Source organism: Triturus cristatus, chromosome 7, assembly GCF_964204655.1.
Source record: "Triturus cristatus chromosome 7, aTriCri1.1, whole genome shotgun sequence".
NCBI classification, from domain to species: domain Eukaryota; kingdom Metazoa; phylum Chordata; class Amphibia; order Caudata; family Salamandridae; genus Triturus; species Triturus cristatus.
This window is the reverse complement of record NC_140590.1, coordinates 99,424,803-99,443,164: the sequence shown is the minus strand read 5'-3', so window position 1 is coordinate 99,443,164 and position 18,362 is coordinate 99,424,803. Positions and strand designations below refer to the sequence as shown.

At 45.7% G+C, this 18,362-nt stretch overlaps 1 protein-coding gene across 2 annotated transcripts in view; it reads left to right on the top strand.

The window, feature by feature from the left end:
- The window catches only part of LOC146808918 (ly6/PLAUR domain-containing protein 3-like), a 405,716-nt gene that overhangs the window by 284,071 nt on the left and 103,283 nt on the right, over positions 1-18,362 (top strand). Inside the window, exons 4-5 of one of the 2 annotated variants that reach the window (XM_085614255.1) lie at positions 1,457-1,612; positions 7,917-7,945. In XM_085614255.1, the coding sequence (XP_085470381.1) occupies positions 1,457-1,612; positions 7,917-7,921 (161 nt within the window). In that variant the 3' untranslated portion in view covers positions 7,922-7,945. Of the gene's footprint in view, positions 1-1,456; positions 1,613-7,916; positions 7,946-18,362 lie in introns of those variants that run through there. The other variant, XM_085614254.1, reaches the window with a different exon arrangement.

The window sequence follows — 18,362 nt, the reverse complement described above, 5'->3', positions numbered from 1 at the left end:
TAGAATAAATAGTTGTAACTCACAATAACGTGTTCAGCAGCTAATAACATAACACCCGTTTTTAGGTTTTTAGAATCTAGGGCCTGATTTACAAAAAGTTAATGCAATCCAGGAAGTAAAGTTGGTGTGCTGTGTTGCTTGAATGGTAGAGAGTGGAACTGCTTCATATCTTCTGAAAATGGCTCAGTTCTGCTCTCTCCTTGCCCCAGAACACATTGTGCTGCCTGGGGCCGATGCTGGCAACCTTGCACCATAGTGCAAGGATGTCTGCGTTGTGATCAGGATAGTTTTTGTGCAGAATGCAGCACGCATGAAAAGAGGAAATAATGAGGAGAAATAAAGATATTTCCCCGTTACTCCATCCTCATGGAGGTAGAGGATTTTGGAGAAAATTGTTGTTTATAAGTCTTTGCAGATACGGGTTTGCATCACAATCAATGGGTGGATGGATGGGAATGCCCATGCACCAGGCATGGAATGCCTCCCTGATGCAAAGTAATGCAAGGCATGCCCGTGCACTAGCCAGGGAATGGCTCCCTAACGGAAAGTAATGCAAGGCAGTGCAATGCAGTGTGTTACTTGTTTTTAGCAAACAACATAAATAACCATTTGCACTTCTTTGTAAAAACCAAAAAGGATTTTGCATCGGGTCTGCTTTGAAAAAGTAGAAAAAAACAACACCAAATCTTTGTAAATCTGGTCTGGCAAACTGTTGTTAATTGACGTTTCATGTTCAAAGTTTGAATCATCATAAGATACTGTTTGGAGCCCAGTGAAACATTTTGTACATGTTACGATGGACCTGACATTGTAAACATTTTCAACAAATCCCTCAGGGGACCACAGAAAAGTGACATTCAGACACCATGTGCTCTTGCTGATAAGGGATAAGATGGTAGCAAAAGTATGAAGCACTTAATGAGAATTTGTCTATCAAAATTTAAACTAAGGTAATTTAGCTTTTTTGTCTATATGGACCAAATTTTATAAGATAGTATGTGTAGCTGTTGCATCAGGATTGCACTGTGTAGGATGCCTAATGAAAGTGGCGCAATTACATAAGTATCAGGGATGTATGTAAAAGCATCAAATTGGTCCAGGGTATAAATAGATGTTACTTAAATGTGACCTACATTTTTCTGCCTGGGACCTGACTCACAAAGATTTTGTTCTCACTGTAGCTGTGACTTACTCCTCAATTTCAAGGAGTAAGTTACACCTATTCATAGACGGATGCTTTGTGGCTCAGGTCCTTTCTAAGAATTATTAGGGTGCCAAGCACTGTAGCAATTAGAGTGTACATTTCAGAGTTTGTTATATGGGCCTCTAACATTGGGGCCACCAGTTTGCTCAACCTTGTCCTTCTTAGAGTCTTGTGTGTTTGGGAATCGCTGATGTAAACATACTGTGTTGGCTTAGGATGATAAGCAACATATTTCCTTTTCTTTGCTTTCAGACTCTTTCCTTTCAGACTCTATGGTCCCCAACGATCGGGAATGTTACTCCTGCGTCAGTACCTCAAGGAACCAGTGCTCCACTCAGAACGCTGCTGTTGTGAGATGCCAGCGTCACTCTACAGAGTGCTATCAAGGGACTGGCACCATAGTTCTAGGTAAAGCCTCTTCAGTTGTCCTCAGTATCCTTACCGAGCACCACAGATTAGCTCTACAGTCCTCTTAGTATATATGCGGTACTTTGTGTGTCACCCATCTGTATGTGTTCAGGGTGGGTGGGTGCTTGTCTGAATTATTTTCATCATTTTACATGGGAGAGTCTAAAAGTTATCTTGTTTGGGTTTTATAGCTTGAGAAATATATAGTCTCTTCAATGGCTGTGATCAGGGATGGACGAGGGGTAATTCTATGGCTATTTCCATCTGTCACGGTGTAATGGTAATAATGCAATCTTCACAATAAATATAGCAAGAAATCCCAATCACCCGCATCTTTTAACCAAGGTACTCAATAGAAAAGACACTGGTTCGGAATGGACTACAACAGCCTAGGATCATGTCATGTCAGAGCCACTAATCGGTTATCTTATAGAAAGAGGAGAGAGAGAGAGAGATACAATGGAGACAAACATATAATATGTGCCTTAGGAGTGTAACATCAGTACTTCATAAGTATTCCGATGACATTCAAGCTTATCTCTCGCTCAGTGAGAAAGTACCATGTAAGTCCCAACTCTATCAGGCCTGGAGTTGAATCAATCAATCAATCAATCAAGCATTTGTAGAGCGCACTACTCACCCGTGAAAGTCTCAAGGTGCTGAGGGGGGGGGCGTGCAGCTACTGCTCGAACAGCCAGGTCTTGAGTCGTCTCCTGAAGGTCAGCAGGTCCTGAGTCTGTCGCAGGAGGGTGGGGAGGGTGTTCCATGTCTTGACGACGAGGTAGGATAAAGATCTGCCACCGGTGGTCGACCTGTGGATGCGTGGGACATTGGCGAGGGCACGGTCAGCGGAGTGAAACTGGCGGTTCGGGGTGTAGAAGGTGAGACGGTTGTTGAGGTATACCGGTCCGGTGTCGTGGAGTGACTTGTGAGCCTGGGTGAGGAGCTTGAAGGTGATCCCCTTGTTGACCGGGAGCCAGTGCAGGTCTCTCAGGTGAGCTGTGATGTGGGTGCAGCAGGGGATGTTGAGGACGAGTCGTGTCGGTGGTGTTCGGTATGCGTTGTAGTCTTTTATGGAGTTTAGTCGTGTTTCCAGCATAGAGGGCATTACCGTAGTCCAGTCTGCTGCTGACGTGGGCCTGTGTGACTGTCCTTCTGGTTTCGGTGGGGATCCATCTGTAGATCTTGTGGAGCATGCGGAGGTTGTTGAAGCAGGAGGAGGAGACGGCGTTGTTTTGCTGGGTCGTTGAAAGTGATGGGTCCAGGATGAACCCCAGGTTGTGTGCATGGTCGGAGGGTGTGGGTGCAGCTCCCAGTGCGGTCGGCCACCAGGAGTCATCCCAGGTGGAGGGGGCAAAGCCGAGGGTGAGGACCTTTGTCTTGTCCGAGTTCAGTTTCAGGCGGCTGTTCATAATCCATTCGGCGACAGCCTTCATTCCTTCGTGGAGGTTGGTTTTGGCGGTGGCGGGGTCCTTGGTCTTGGTGAGGGAGAGGATCAGCTGGGTGTCGTCGGCGTAAGAGTTGATGTTGAGGTTGTGTGATTGGACGATGTTGGCGAGCGGTGCCATGTAGACGTTGAAAAAGGTTGGGCTGAGTGACGATCCTTGGGGTTCACCGCAGGTGATTTTCGTGGCTTCAGAACGGAATGGAGGGAGGCGGACCCTCTGGGTTCTGTCGGTGAGGAAGGAGGAGTTCCAGTCCAGGGCTTTGTTGTGGATTCCTGCATTGTGGAGGCGTGTACGTAGGGTGTGGTGGCAGACGGTGTTGAAGGCAGCTGAGAGGTCCAGGAGGATGAGGACAGCGGTTTTGCCGCTATCCAGCATGGTCCTGATGTTGTCGGTGTCAGCGATGAGGGCGGTTTGGGTGCTGTGGTTGCTGCAGAACCCGGATTGGGACAGGTCCAGGATGTTGTTCTCCTCGAGGAAGTGGGTCAGTTGCTTGTTGACGATCTTCTCAATGACTTTTGCCGGGAACGGGAGCAGGGAGATGGGCTGGAAGTTCTTGAGGTCCTTTGGGTCTGCCTTGGGTTTCTTGAGAAGGGCGTTGACCTCTGCATGCTTCCAGATTTCCAGGAAGGTGGGGGTCTCGAAGGCGCTGTTGATGGTCTTTCGGAGTTGTGGTGCGATGATGGCGCTCGCTTTGTTGAAGATGTGGTGAGGGCAGGGGTCGGATGGAGAGCCGGAGTGGGTGGTGTTCATGAATTTGACGGTGTCGTCGTCGTTGATGTGGGTCCAGGAGAGCAGGAGGTTGGTGCGGCTGGGGGGGCGGTGAGTCTGTGGTGTCGGTGGCTGTCGGGCAAGTCTGGGTGTGGAAGCTGTTGTGGATGTCTGCAATCTTGCGGTGAAAGAAGGTGGCTAGGGAGTCGCATAGGTCTTGTGACGTTGGGATGTCGTTGGAACTGGAGCTGGGGTTGGAGAGTTTCTTCACGATGTTGAATAGCTCTTTGCTGTTGGGCGCCTTGCTATCGATGTGTTCCTTGAAAGAGGTCTTGATTGGCCGAGGAGAGGTTAAGGGACTGCAACTATGAGGGTGGCAGCTTGCTGGAGAAGCAGGGATATTCAGAATTACACAGATCCTAGAGATTCATAATTGCATAGAATTAGTGGGAGAAAAGCAGGGAGCAGAAGCTAGAATGTAAGCAGGAACTAATGGAAAGGGTCAAAATGGAAAAAGTGGGGCAGGGAGCCAAGAAAGGGAATAAAATAACAAACCTGAAGTATCACAAATGGGTGACAAGCTGTCAAAAGTCAGGTTTTCTCAGGCACCAACCCAGTGCCTCCACTGCCTTTTATCCCTTTTATGGTCACTGAACTATCAGATCCCAAAAGTACCCCCCAAAACTAGGAAGTGAGTGCTAGGTTAACTTTCATGTTACCATTCTCCATAATCGCCAGGCCTGACCTCTTCTGTCCTTTACTTATTGGAAGGTTTGAAACCTGCATGCCTGGGTAGAGGCACTGGGCTTGTATGATATTTCCCGCAAATCCTGACAGCAGTCACAGTCGTCTCTCCTCTCCCCAAGATTCTCCTCCATTGATCTTACACTGGGACCTGGTTTCTTTAGATTTAGTTAATGAAATTGAGAAACCAGTCAAGGGGCATGCACGAAAAAGACTGAGGGCCCGATTCACAGAACTAACTTAAGACAAAATCCTAAACTTACTACCATTTTGGTATTCACAGAAGGCACTTACTCATTTTGGTATTCACAGAATGCACTTACTACTTTTGGTATTCACAGAATGGATTTACGACTACTAACTTTTACGTCCGCACTCGGGCCGGAAATTCCGGGCTGGAGGCGGGGCTTCCGGGCCAGAGGCGGAGCTTCCGGGCCGGAGGCGGAGCTTCCGGCCCAGAGGTGGAGATTTTGGCCATGGCTAAATCTCCGCCACTGGCCGGAATCCCCACCTCCGGGCCGGAAGCTCCGCCTCCGGCCCGGAAGCCCCGCCTCCGGGCCGGAATTTCCAGCCCGAGTGCGGACGTAAAGTTAGTAGTCGTAAATCCATTCTGTGAATACCAAAAGTAGTAAGTGCATTCTGTGAATACCAAAAGTAGTAAGTGCATTCTGTGAATACCAAAAGTAGTAAGTTTAGGATTTTGTCTTAAGTTAATTCTGTGAATCGGGCCCTGACTCTCTCTCTCTGAGTCATCATAGCCTTTCAAGGATGCAAAGTTCCAGAGCCGACCAAAATCGATACAGGAATCAAGGATAGCCTCCACTACATGTTTTTCAGACTCTTCTCTCGATACATTGTTGGCCTTACATGAGACACATGGAATACAGGATGTTTATACCCAATATATAGGTAAATTAAGATGTTTTGTTGATTGCCAAACCGATCTCCCAAATTTATGGTCTGGACCGGCTCTATGGTGACAGTCAACCTGTCTCTTATGTTCTGCCTTGACTTTAAGGACATGCTGATAAAACCTTTTTCTAACTTCACCATTGTGCCTAAGGAAATGTGTAACAAAGGGGACTGTGGTGGAAAAAAGACAGGCAAGAAAGGTGCGAAGGCAGATAACAGAAGAACAATAGAAAAGCGAGGTTCCCATGAAGGTGTGTAAAATGTTGTTATGGGTGAACTCCCAATTGGAAATCCAGTTGTTCCACTTATTCAGATTCTCCAACAAAGACCACTCTATATATTGTTATTTTGCCTAGTTCCACCTTTTTGTCCATCTGTGGATGATATCTGGTTGCTGGGAAATTTTTGACTCCTATGGTCTTCATCAGGTCTGTAATGATGACAACAGCAAATCCACGAAGCTTGAATATGTTATTCAGAAACACTTGAGCAAATTCTACTGTTGCTGGAAACTCTTTTAAACAAAAGACACACAGATGATGGACGGAATGCAGAACTAATCAAACATTCACCCCAGTCAAGAGATCTGGGTTAAATCCACTGTTCTTTTTCTCACCATGCCACCCCAGTTTAGACCCAGACATAGGCAAATCAGTCTTCACCTGTTCCTCATAGGAACAGTCCAGCCCAAACTGCCAGGCCAGATCCTCCCTGGACCGGAAACAAGCATCCTGGGACCGGTTTTGGGGCATAACCCCTCATCAGCCAGGCAAGCTTGAATCCCGTGGCACAGTGAGCCCGGTACCCAGGTTTGGGCGTACCCGGCGCACTTAGGGTGAGAAAGCAAAAGACACCAAGGAAGACCTGGCTTGGCAGTTCGGGCTGGACCGTTCCCATGAGGAACAGGGTCAAGACTGATTTGCATATGGCTGGGTCTGAACTGGGGAGGCTAAGTGAGCCAAAGAACGATGATGGATTCAACCTAGATCTGTGACTGGGTGAAAGTGTCTTAAAAGTTTCAGTGCTTAGTTCATCATCTCCCTGCGTTAGCTTTGTTTTCCCTAAGTTGGCAGGGTATGCAAAGACGTGGGTCCCTTGCTCACTTTGCCACTGGATTCAAGCTAGCCTGGCTGATGAGGAGTGCTACCCTGAAACCAGTCTCAGGATGCTTGTTTTCGGTCCAGGGAAGACCTTGCTTGGCAGTTCGGGCTGTACCGTTCCCATAAGGAACAGTGTCAAGACTGATTTGCATATGGTTGGTTTTGAACTGGGTTTGGGAAGTGAGCTAAAGAACGATGATGGATTCAACCCAGATCTGTGACTGGGGGTGAGAGTCTGAAAAGTTTCAGCGCTCTGTCCATCATCTCCATGACTTTGCTTTGTTTGCCCTAAGTTGGTAGGGTATGCCCAGACGTGAGTCCCTTGCTCACTTTGCCACTGGATTCAAGCTAGCCTGGCTGATGAGGGGTGTTACCCCGAAACCAGTCTCAGGATGCTTGTTTCCGGTACCAGGGAAGACCTCTCTTGGCAGTTCGGACTGGACTGAGCCTGAGAGGTTAAGGGTCAAGACTGATTTGTATATGGCTGGGTCTGAACTGGGGTGACGAAGTGGGCTAAAGAATGATGATGGATTCAACCCAGATCTGTGACTGGGGATAAGAGTCTGAAGAGTTTCAGCGCTCCATCCATCAACTCCTTGCGTATGCTTTGTTTGCCCTAAGTTGGTAGGGTATGCCAAGACGTGGGACCTTTGCACACTTTGACATTGGATTTAAGCGAGCCTGGCTGATAAGGGATATTATCCCGATACCGGTGCCAGGATCCTTGTTTCTGGTCGAGAGAAGACCTGACTTGGCAGTTCCGGCTGGACTGTTCCTATGAGGAACAGGGTTAAGACTGATTTGTATATGGCTGGGTCAGAACTGGGGTGGCGAAGTGAGCTAAAGAACGATGATGGATTCTACCCAGATATGTGATTGGAGGTGAGTGTCTGAAAATTTTCAGTGCTTCGTCCATCATATGCTTGTGTTTAATTTGGACACCCTTTTAAAGGCACAAAATATTAAATTTTAGTGAAATAATCAACCACCAGTAATTCATTGAAGCCTTCGGATGTTGGTAATTCTACAGGTATTCCCATAACAGGATCCATAGTGAGCATCGTTCGTGGCTGGGCTGCTAAAGGAAGGTTTGCAGCAGTGCTGTAGTTTTGGATTTGTTTTAAATGAAAACCAAAAGCTGATGGATAAACTCCTTGATATCAGTATGTTGGGCCACTAAATGTTTCTTTGTAATAGGTCTTGCATCGTCTTTTGCTCCATATGTCGTACAATTGCACTTTGTAGCACCATTTTAATGACCTGGAATTGAAATTCCTGATGTGATGTGATGAGGAATTTCCATATCGTTTATCTCTTTCTTTAGCCGTTGTTCACCATCGATCTGTCCTTTTCTGACTTCATGAATTGATCTACAATCTCTTTTCCTTGCAGGGTGACTGATAAAATGTTAGGAGCAGGTATTTGTTCTTCTGTCTGCCCCTTTGCCTAAATAATGCATCAGCCTTTGCTTGTATTGATTGTATTGTATTGCAACATTTATATTGCACTTGGAATTGTAGTGATTGTTTGGAATTGTAGGGTGCCACATTAGAACGATTTGTACTAGTTGACTAGCCTTAAGTGTGCCACCTGGACTACCTCTCAGTGGTCCTTCCAGAACTGTAAGGGGGACACTAGCGAGAATAATGTTTTAGGGTTAGTGTGTTATACATTTATGTTTTTTGGTTTATGTATAGAATGTTGTGATATATGTCATTTTTGTGTGTGTTTTTTCATTGATTAGGTGCTATTGTCCATGTGGATTATAAATATGTTTTGATACAATTCATCAAGAATAATAATTGTGGAGAGGGTAATTAAATGTGCTCTACTCAGAAATCACTTTGTATTTATTCCTTTATACCATTTGTTATTGTATAACATTACCTTGGGGGTGGTAAGGAGTGGTGAGCTTATAGGTTACACCACACTCCTGCCACGGGTGCTTCATATACTTTGATATGATGTTGGTACTGCGGTCTGACACCACCTGTCTGGGGAACCCCACACGGGCGAGAATCCCCATCAATGCACGACCCCCACCACAGGGGCCGTCACCGACCGGAGAGGGATGAATTTCGGGTACCGGGTGGCATGGTCCACCAGGACCAGTATGAACCTGTTGCCCATGGATGTCTTGGGATCCAGAGGCCCCACTATATCAATGCCCACCCTTTCTAAGGGGGTGCGGACCACAGGAAATGGCTGTATAGGAGCCTTGTGCTTCCTCCCACTCTTACCACTTGCCTGGCAAGTCTGACAGGAAAAAATAGGAAATATATTTTATTGTATAGTTAATTAAAACCATTACAATTTAGCATAAAAGAAACAAAATGCAACAGGGTACTCAATTAAAAAAATGCAACTTAACTAACATCCCGTTAAGCATTAATTCCTTATGTTGAAATAGTCCCAGCAGTTACATTATTTTGGAGGACAAAAAACATTAAGCTATCTGGAGCTGGAGAATTCAGATGTCGTTCTTAAAAATTTAAACAAAATACACATTACATCTAAAATTGGTGATCAATGTACGGCAAAAATGATTCAATGTGCAAAATAAGCAAAGTGTACACTGTCCTGTTGAACAAAAATGGTAAAAAAATACATTGTGCTATCCAGAGCTACCACAAAAATGGAGTTCAATGTGCAAAATTGAGAAAAACAATACTGTAAACATTCCTACTTTATGAGAGTATTGAGTAAACAGTGTATTGAATATAGTTTGTACTAAACAAGTAGCTACAGACTAAGTTAAAAGTCAAGTTCCTGCATCCTTTTCTCCACCTCCTTCATAAACTTCACCAAATTGCAGTTTAGCTGCAGGTCGTCGGGGGAGAAGCAGGCCAGCACGGCATTCCTTCGCGTGCGTATTCCTCGTTGATTAAACAGAAATTTCAGCAAGCGTTTTCTTTCTTCTAACAATTTGTCACAGGAGCACAAAAGGTGTGGCATGTCCTCAATTGCTTTACCACACAACCGACATAGGGAGCCCCCTTTGTCCCTCTGCCAGTGTGGAAAATGGAATCTGCAAGGTATCAGGCCCATTCTGAGTTTTAAAAACTTTAGTTTTATAAATCTTGAGTAACCCAGATTGAGGTAGCTCTGTTGGCCTTGATTTGAGTAGGAGTTTAGGACAAACCACCCATGTGACCTCCTGGCAAGTGCCTCCTTATCTTCTATCCATGAAAGGTATTTTGTTGTTTTCTTTACCAGTCTTTTGACTATAGAATGGATTGTGGGAGTATTCCACATCTCCTTTAAGCCTAGATTCACCAGGCTTTTAGCCAAATAGTTGGCAGCTTGCGATGCTGGGTTCCGCTGAAGTTCTGACCATAGAAGGCTATTAAGGGTCCCTTGTTTTGCCTTCCTGATTTTGTCCCACGTAATTATGTATGCCCCCTGTCTTGCAAGTGCCTGTTTCTGACCACCAAACTCTAGCCTCAGTTGAGCTGGGGAGTTATATTTGGGTAGGCCGAAGATGATCCTATATACTGATGTCACAGTTTTGCCTAGAATTCCGGCATCTCTTCCTCTTTGATCTTCGCTGCCATAAGTAATGGTAGGCAAGAGTTTGGAACGTATGACTTGCACCAAGGGTAAAAGAGATGGGCTGGTAAGTTTTCCATTTAGTTTTTTTAACGAGGCTGCAATAGCAATACCTTTTCCTCTGATGCTTTCTTTTTGTAAAATAAACTGACCACTACTATCAATTTTGACCCCTAGATACTTATACATGTTTGTGTCCTCTAAACGGTTGTCATTCCAGAACCAACTGTTTGATGTCTTTCTTTTTTTGTTGATTGACATTGTTTTGGACTTTTCCAAATTTATTGTCAATTGGTTCTCATCAGAATATCTTTTTGTTGCATCAATAAGGTTTTGCATCCCTATTTTTGTGTGACTGATTAAGACCAAATCGTCTGCATATAGTAACGAGGACAGTATTTGGCCTCCTAATTTTGGTGCATGAGAATTGCACTTGTTGAGCACCGGGGTAAGATCTCCTAGGAACAAGTTGAAGAGTGTTGGGGACAAGACGCATCCTTGTTTTAGACCATTATTTGTTGGGATGCGTCTTGACAGATGGGAGCCATCACCCAGCTTCACCTGTACCCATGTGTCGCTGTGTAAGTTAATCAGCAAGTCTAATAGAGACTTTGATATCCCCCATCTCTTTAGTTTTGCCCATAAAAGGTTCCGATTAATGTGATCGAAAGCTGCCTTATAATCTATGAAATTAATGGTGGAGAGCAGCGCACTCCTGTTTGCTCACTTTAAAATACTATAATTGTTAGTGATATAGGTGCTGCAGTGATATGCTCGCTGTCAATCGGGCATACAATCGAAAAAGAAAGAAAAACAACCAAGTGATGGTTGTCACTGCGCACAATGCTAGGGGTAACTAAGACCCTTGATTGTTAATCTCCTTAACATAAGAGGTAATCAAACACAACGGTCAAGTTCAAACGAACATATATATAATCTATGAAGCACAAATGGATTGGCATTTTTGTTGTTTTTGCCTTATCAATTAGCAGACCCATAGCCAAGATGTTTGTTGATGTCCCAACAGATTTAGCAAAACCTGTCTGGTTTGCAGGAATTAGAGAGTGTTCAGTGGCCCAAGCCTGCAATTCCTCTAAGAGGATTCCAGCAAAATATTTTGCTTCGTTATCCATAAGGGCAACCAGTCTGTAATTGCTTGGTAGAGTTTTGTCCCCTGCCTTAAATATTGGGGAGATGATAGAGCCCTTCCAAGAGACAGGCAAGACGTTGAGATGTTTAATTTCCAGAAACAGTGGCTCGAGGGCTTCGGCCCATTTCTTTACGTTCAATTTGTAAAGTATAGGAGGGATACCATTCGGACCTGGTGCCCCATCCCGCTTCCCTTTTTTGATTTGGCGCTCAATTAATTTCTGGAATTTTGTCGCACCTGTACTCGTTGTTCGCGCTGGCTGATTATACCAAATATCGCACAAAGGAATTGGTTCGTTGTCGTCAGCAGCTGTTATCAAATTGTTGATTTTGTGTTGTGTAAAGTGACCTTTAAGATAGTTTACCCATGTTTGTTCACTGATGTTTGAAGAGACTCCTTCATGCCTAGGATTCATAAAGGAGTTAATTGTTCTCCCAAATTTTTTCAGAATGTAGTTTTGCCTACAGGCATTTGCTTCCCTTTTAGTTTTTTTTAGAGATGTTTTTAATTCTTGCAAATGGTTATGTCTTACCATGTCACTTGGGAAGTATCTAAGTTGACGCATTGTTCGTGCGATGTTTTTTTTTATACCTTTTATTTTTGTTCTATGGTCTTATGTGAGAGGGAGCATATTGCTAGCCTGCTTTGTATGTTAGATTTTCAGGGTTGTAGTGTACCCTGCCATAATGGTTGTGAAACTCTCCCATTTCTCAACCTTGCTTGCTCCAGTTCTCCCCTCGAAGTGTTGTTTTGCCATTACTTCTATGTCTCCAACCATGATTGCCGAGTACTTAATCATTTTATAATTGATGGTGTAAATTAACTCATTCGGTACCCGCGATTGTTCAAATTTTGGTTTTGTGATATTAAGTATGATTTCCTGAGGACAGTGATCACTATCTGCCTTCTCCCCTATTTTAAATGAGACAATGTGGCGGAATAGGGATAGTGACATAAAAGTATAATCCAGTGTTTTGCTTACTCTTGTGGTGTAAAATGTGCACGCTGGTGGAGTATCTCCGCTAAATCTCCCTTTCAATGCTCTGAGATTATAGTGCTCGAGGTTCTCTAAAACCACCTCTCCAAGCTTTGATTGCAAGGATGTTAGTATAGCCTCTTGATGTGGAATATTCCAGGCTAAATTTTGATTACAATTCTCGTCGCTCGTTGAGGTTCCCATCAAGTTTGGTTAAAATCCCCGGTGATCATAACATCTGTTATAAAAGTATCAGTTATGATATCATCAAGGCATTTATATAGATCTTTTGCGACCTTTCCTTTCCTTTCCTTTTTGGATGAATATAAGCGTTGATCAGTGTAAGATCAAGGCCTTTCTTGCTTTGGGTGGAGTAAGACAAATGTATTCTTTTTAGATCTGAAGTAGAAAAACCTAGGTCCTTGATGTCATAGCCACTTACAGCCGAGACATAAGTTACTAGACCCCCTTGTAGATGACCAAATTTTGCTGTTTTCACCGCACTGGTGAAGAAGCGAAGAAATCCATGCAAATGTGGAGGTTCTAGTTGCCATGTTTCTTGCAGGGATATAATGTCAAAGGATCGTTAGTAACTAACGAATTCCAGGTCGGTCATTTTAGAGGCAAGACCATTAATGTTCCATGAGCTTATTTTCAGTTGGTTTTGCCTTTTTATTTCCGTTTGATTTTCCATTTGTCAGTTTAACTGATTGTTTATTGTTCTTGAGATCCATCTTAAATCGGAATAGCTTTGTGATGTACCGGCAGAGGTACGGCCCCTGGCCCTAGGATCTTCCGCGCTTCTTGCTCCTTCAATCCCTTTGGTGCCTCTGAGTCTGACAGGTGCTGCAATGAGTATCTGAACTCTTGCGCATTTTGGGCCAATAAAAGTGGGTGACAAGCCTTTCAAAGGTATTGTCCTGCCCTAAATGTCCTGCTAAAGGTACATCATGAGCCAGCCCCAGTAGGAAGGCTCTGAAGCACTGGGGTACCACCACCACGGGCTGACCCAGGCTTAGCAACCTTAGGCTCCCTATACAGGAGACCATTCTCCCAGTAGATCCAATGTGATTCAGACTGATCACCTGCTGCCTGGTTTGCGGCCTGTTGCCGCAAACCCAAAAGAGAAGGGCACTTTTTCTGCTCCTTACAGAACTCTTCCCTGGAGAGTCGTCCTTCCTGCTGCCAATCGGTCAGCTCAGGCAGGTCCCCCAGTTCAGCTACCTGCTCCCCTGTAGGTTCCAGTGCATCCCCTCAAGGTCTGCCTCCTCCTGGACCGTGGGAATGGTGGGAGCTGGTTTCCCGTGCCCTCTGCCTCTTCTCTTTAAGGCAGGCACCAGGGCCACTCTTTCAGGGTCCAGGTCCTCTTGAACACCCTTAGTGGCTGCCATTGACCGAGTGGTCACACACGCCCACTCAGACAGACCCAACATCTGAAAATGAGTACTTCGCTTCACCTTAGCCTAAGGGGAGCTCTCCAAATCATTACCCAATAGACAGTCAACAGGCATGGCTGGCCTCACAGCTACTTGAAGTGTACCTGAGACCCCCCACTCAAAGGGAACCTGGGCTATCTTGCAGTGGCTCTCTGTGTTGTCAGCGGCAACGACATGGATAAAATTAATTGGGGACCACCTGCTCTTCAGATACCAGCCGACAACTGACAGCTGTCACACTGGCTCCGGTGTCTCTAAGAGCCTCCACTCTATGGCCATTGATGGTCACCCGCTTCCTGTATTTTTTTGTGTTATCATCCAGTTGGTCCTGGGGACCACCTCACAGTCTCCTAAAGAGACTAGGGACATCTCTGTGGGACCCCACCCACCTTGGACACCCATCTCCTCCCCCAGGGCTACACTAGCCATCTGTCGGGGCAGTGCACCAGTGGGTGCTGCATTCATTTTCAGGAGGGGGTACTGGGGATCATAGAAACGGTGGCCCACCTCACCACACTTAAAACATTTTGGGGGTCCCCTCTGAACAGGTTTACCTGTCGGGCCCCTGACATCTTCTCAGGGGGAGGCTGGGAACCCTTCCCTTGGTTCCCTTGGGGAATACTTTGGGGCCCTTTCTGGAACTCCCTCTATTTACCCTTGTCCCCCCCACTCTTCTGGTGGGGACCCTGCCCACCTTTGGCAGAGTCGCCCACATGACCCTTGTGGACCTGGGTACCAACCCAGCGGTCCGCCTCCTCAGCAAGCTTCCTAGGGTTAGTCAGCTTGCTATCAATAAGGTGCTGGAGTAGCTCTGGAAAACAATTACTAGACAAGTGCTCCCATGCAAACAAATCATAGAGCTCCTGATAATCATTCACTTTGCTATCCTTCACCCAACCATCCAATTCCCTGCAAAAAAAAAGTCACATATTCTAACCAAGTGCTAGACTCCAGTTTCTTACAATTCCTAAACCTTTGTCTATAAAACCCAGGGGTCCACCTATACCTGGTCATTAAGGCTTCCCTTATGTGCACATAATTCTGATCCTCAGAAGGCAAATCCAATAAGGTATCCTGCCCATCACTGAGGAACCGCCCCACAACCCCGCTCCCCAATCCTTCTCATGGACCCGGTGGGTGGTCATAGCTACCTCATAGACTTTAAACCATTGCCCAATATCTTCATTCTTATGAAACTCCTTAATGACATCCTTGGGAATAAACACTCTTGTTTCTACAGGCATGGATGGTGCGCTGCCACCAGAGGGAGACATTTCTAAATTTTTAGCTTTCAATTCCAACTCCCTCAACATCCTCTCATGCTCCAAATGCATTCATTTTTCCTCCGAGGCCAACTTCTTATTCTCCAACTCCATCCAACCTCCTAGTTGGAGCTTGGACAGCTCCATCTTACGCACTCTATCTCTCTTCCTGTCCTCTAAATCTTGGGGACAAGTCCTTTGAAGAAACACTACTGCCTGCTCTGGAAGGCACTGTCCTCCTATCCAGGCCCACTGGCCCCTCTAGCTGCCCATCTAAGTTCTCTGCCTCCTCCCTAGGCTCAGGATGCTCACAGACATTCCTGGATTCTACCCAGGCCTTCAACGCCTTTTGGTATTCATCTTTCCTGCTGAGGCCTTTCATAGAGATTTTACATTTCCTGCAGGCAGCTTTGAAGTAAGACACAGTGTAGGTGTCAATCCTATCTTCTTCAAATTTAATGTCAACAGACGCAATGGATGCTGCTTTGCTCATGGTGAAAACAGTTGGCAGTTCCCAAAAGCAAAAAGAAGTTCCAAGGAAAATTCTACCAAATTCGTATGTGGTCGCGTTATGGTCTGCACTCACTAGTAGTGTACACCAATCACTGGATATGAGTCCAAATCCTCACCGCTGACCACCAATGTTAGAATTGGGGGTCTCTTATTGGCAGAGGTAGGTACCTTTGACCAAGTAGGGGCCCTTGCTTCTAGTCAAGAAAATGGGGGTACACTCCTGGATAACCCCTGCTCACCCCCTTAGTAGCTTGGCACGAGCAGACAGGCTTATCTCAGAGGCAGTGTGTAAAGCATTTGTGAACACATACATTAACACAGTGAAAACTCTACAAATGGACACCACACCAGTTTAGAAAAATAAGTAATCTTTACTAGACTTAACACAAGACCAAACGACAAGAATCCCCAATACTGTAATCAAAAATAGATTTTAAAATGGAAGAGGTAGCTTAGTTCAATGTAGATGGTAAATGTGCCACTTTACTCTCAAAGTAACTGGGATGCATCACGCAATACAAACAAAAGGGTCGCAGGGAAGTTGATGCGCCGTTCCTTACATTCAGGGAAGTGGATGAGTTGGTTCCTTACTGCGGCGCAGGGGAGGTGATGCGTCGCTTCCTTACTGTGTGTGGAGTTGATGCATCGTTTCTTACTGCGGCTCAGTGACGATGCGACAAGATGGCGCCTCGATGTGATGTTACGATCCAGTGCGATGCGACAAAATGGAGTCTTGGATGTGATGCGACAAAGTTGGATGCCATGCATGCACACCCGACGGCCGTGCGGTGAACTCGGTAACTTCTGGGCCGTGACAGGCCCAGCGACACGTTTCTCCGATGATGCGACAGCAACCTCTACGGCGGCAACACGCTTTTCCGGTGATGCGACAAGCTTCGTCGATGATGCGACGGAGAACAGCTACAGCGGCGGCACACTTCTTCGGCGATGCAACAGCAACTGCTGCGGCGGTGACACGCTTCTCAATGCGCGGCGCTTCCAGCTCCCAGCGACACACAGTCTTCTCAGAGGGCCCAAACAACAGTAGGCACCTCTCTGCAGGTAGAATTCCCTGCAAGGGAATTCAGGCGAGCTGGTGGTGAAGTCTTGTATCCCTGGGACTTCAGGCAGGAGGCAAGTACACTTCAAGCCCTTGGAGATTCTTCTTCAAGACGGTGAAAAGTTCACAAAAGTCCTCTTCCCCTTTCCTTGGCAAATAAAGTAACCACTGCAGGTCAACCCCAGAAATAGCACAGCACAGGGGCAGTCTCCTCCTTCAGCTTTCGTGGTTCTTCTCCTTGGCAAAGGTATGTCTTGATTCCCAGAAGTGATCTAAAGTTCTGGGGTCTGGTCCCCAATATTTATACTGCAAACTCCTTTGTCCTCTGAAGGCAGAGGGTGTCTGGGCCCAGCCAAAACCAGTTCTGTGCAGCTTCCTGCAGGAGGTGGAGACAGCATTGTTTGAGAGCAGACCTGGCCCCGGTAGCTGAAAGGATATCTCCTCCCCCTACTCTCTATTCTATGAGGGCTCAGGTCAGTGAAAGGAAATATCCGCCCCCTATTCTCTATTCAATGCAGGCCCTATTCAACCCAGCCCCGACCCATCAGACTGCTGAAGCCAAAGCCAAAGCCCTCTGCAGCTCCTTGTCACTCACAAACCAGACATGGAATGCACAAACCTAACAGAGGCATGATGGATGGTTAGGGAAGAAAATACCTACTTTTTAAAAGTGGTATTTTCAAACAGAGAATGTAAAAATCACCCACACTAAAAGATGTATTTTAACATTCTGAGTTCAAACATACTAAACGTTATTTTCTCATCTTGTTCCCAGGGTCAGTTATGATTATAAGATGTTATAATCAAACTGCCCATTCTGGCCTATGGGAAAAGATATCCTTGCAATAGTGAAAAATTAAATTGGCTGTAATTCACTATCAGGACATGCCACACACATAAGGGCATGTCCTCCCTTTTACATACAATGAACCCTGCCTTGGGCCTACCTTAGGGGTGACTAATATATAGAAAAGGGAAGGTTTAGGAACTGGCAAGTGGGTGCACTTGCCAAGTCGACATGGAAGTTCCAGACTGCACACAGGCTCTGCAATGGCAGGCCTGAGCCACACTTTAGAAGCAGCTTCTGTGGGTGGCACAACCAGTGCTGCAAGCCCACCAGCAGCATTTGACTTACATACCCTGGGCACACATGGTGCACTGTACTAGGGTCTGACGAGTAAATCAAAAAGCAAATCATGGAGTCACTAATCCAATACATCAATTTACAATAGGGAGCAATTGCACTTTGGCACTGAATAGCAGTGGCAAAGTGCCCAAAGCATCTAGACCAGCAAAACACATAGAAAAAATACAGGAGGCAACTAAAAAAAATGGAAGGGAGACCCACGCCAATGGTGCCAGGTCTGACAATGAGGCCCTCTCTTTTACGACTAAAGACATCTCTGATTTCTTTATAGGTCTCCTGAATGTCACCTTTTTGTGAACTCAAACTATCAGATAGATTCTTGGATCACTTTTTGTACAATTATGAAATAGAGGTTTTGCATCATGTTCACTTCTTTCTGAAGGATGCAATTGTTCAGGCAACACTCTGAACCACTAATGACTGGACGTTCCGAGTCAAATTTGGGGTCATGCTCTCTAAGCCAGGAAGTTTCCAAAATAATTTAAAATGTTGCAGAACCGGGGCGTGGCCAACCAAGATAACCTGCTAGACGCTTCTGCCTGCACTTACGTTGACATTGCAGTAATCCTGCCCTAAGCTTTTAGTAACTGTGGCCATCCTCCCCCCTCTACACTCCATAGCCTGGTTATAGTGCTGGGGGTCTGTGGGGAGACTTATCTTGACCTACCCACCTGTAGTGCCAAGACGACGGCCCTGGGCAATCGTGCGCTTTATAAATGCACAAATCAAAGAAGAGGCTGTACAT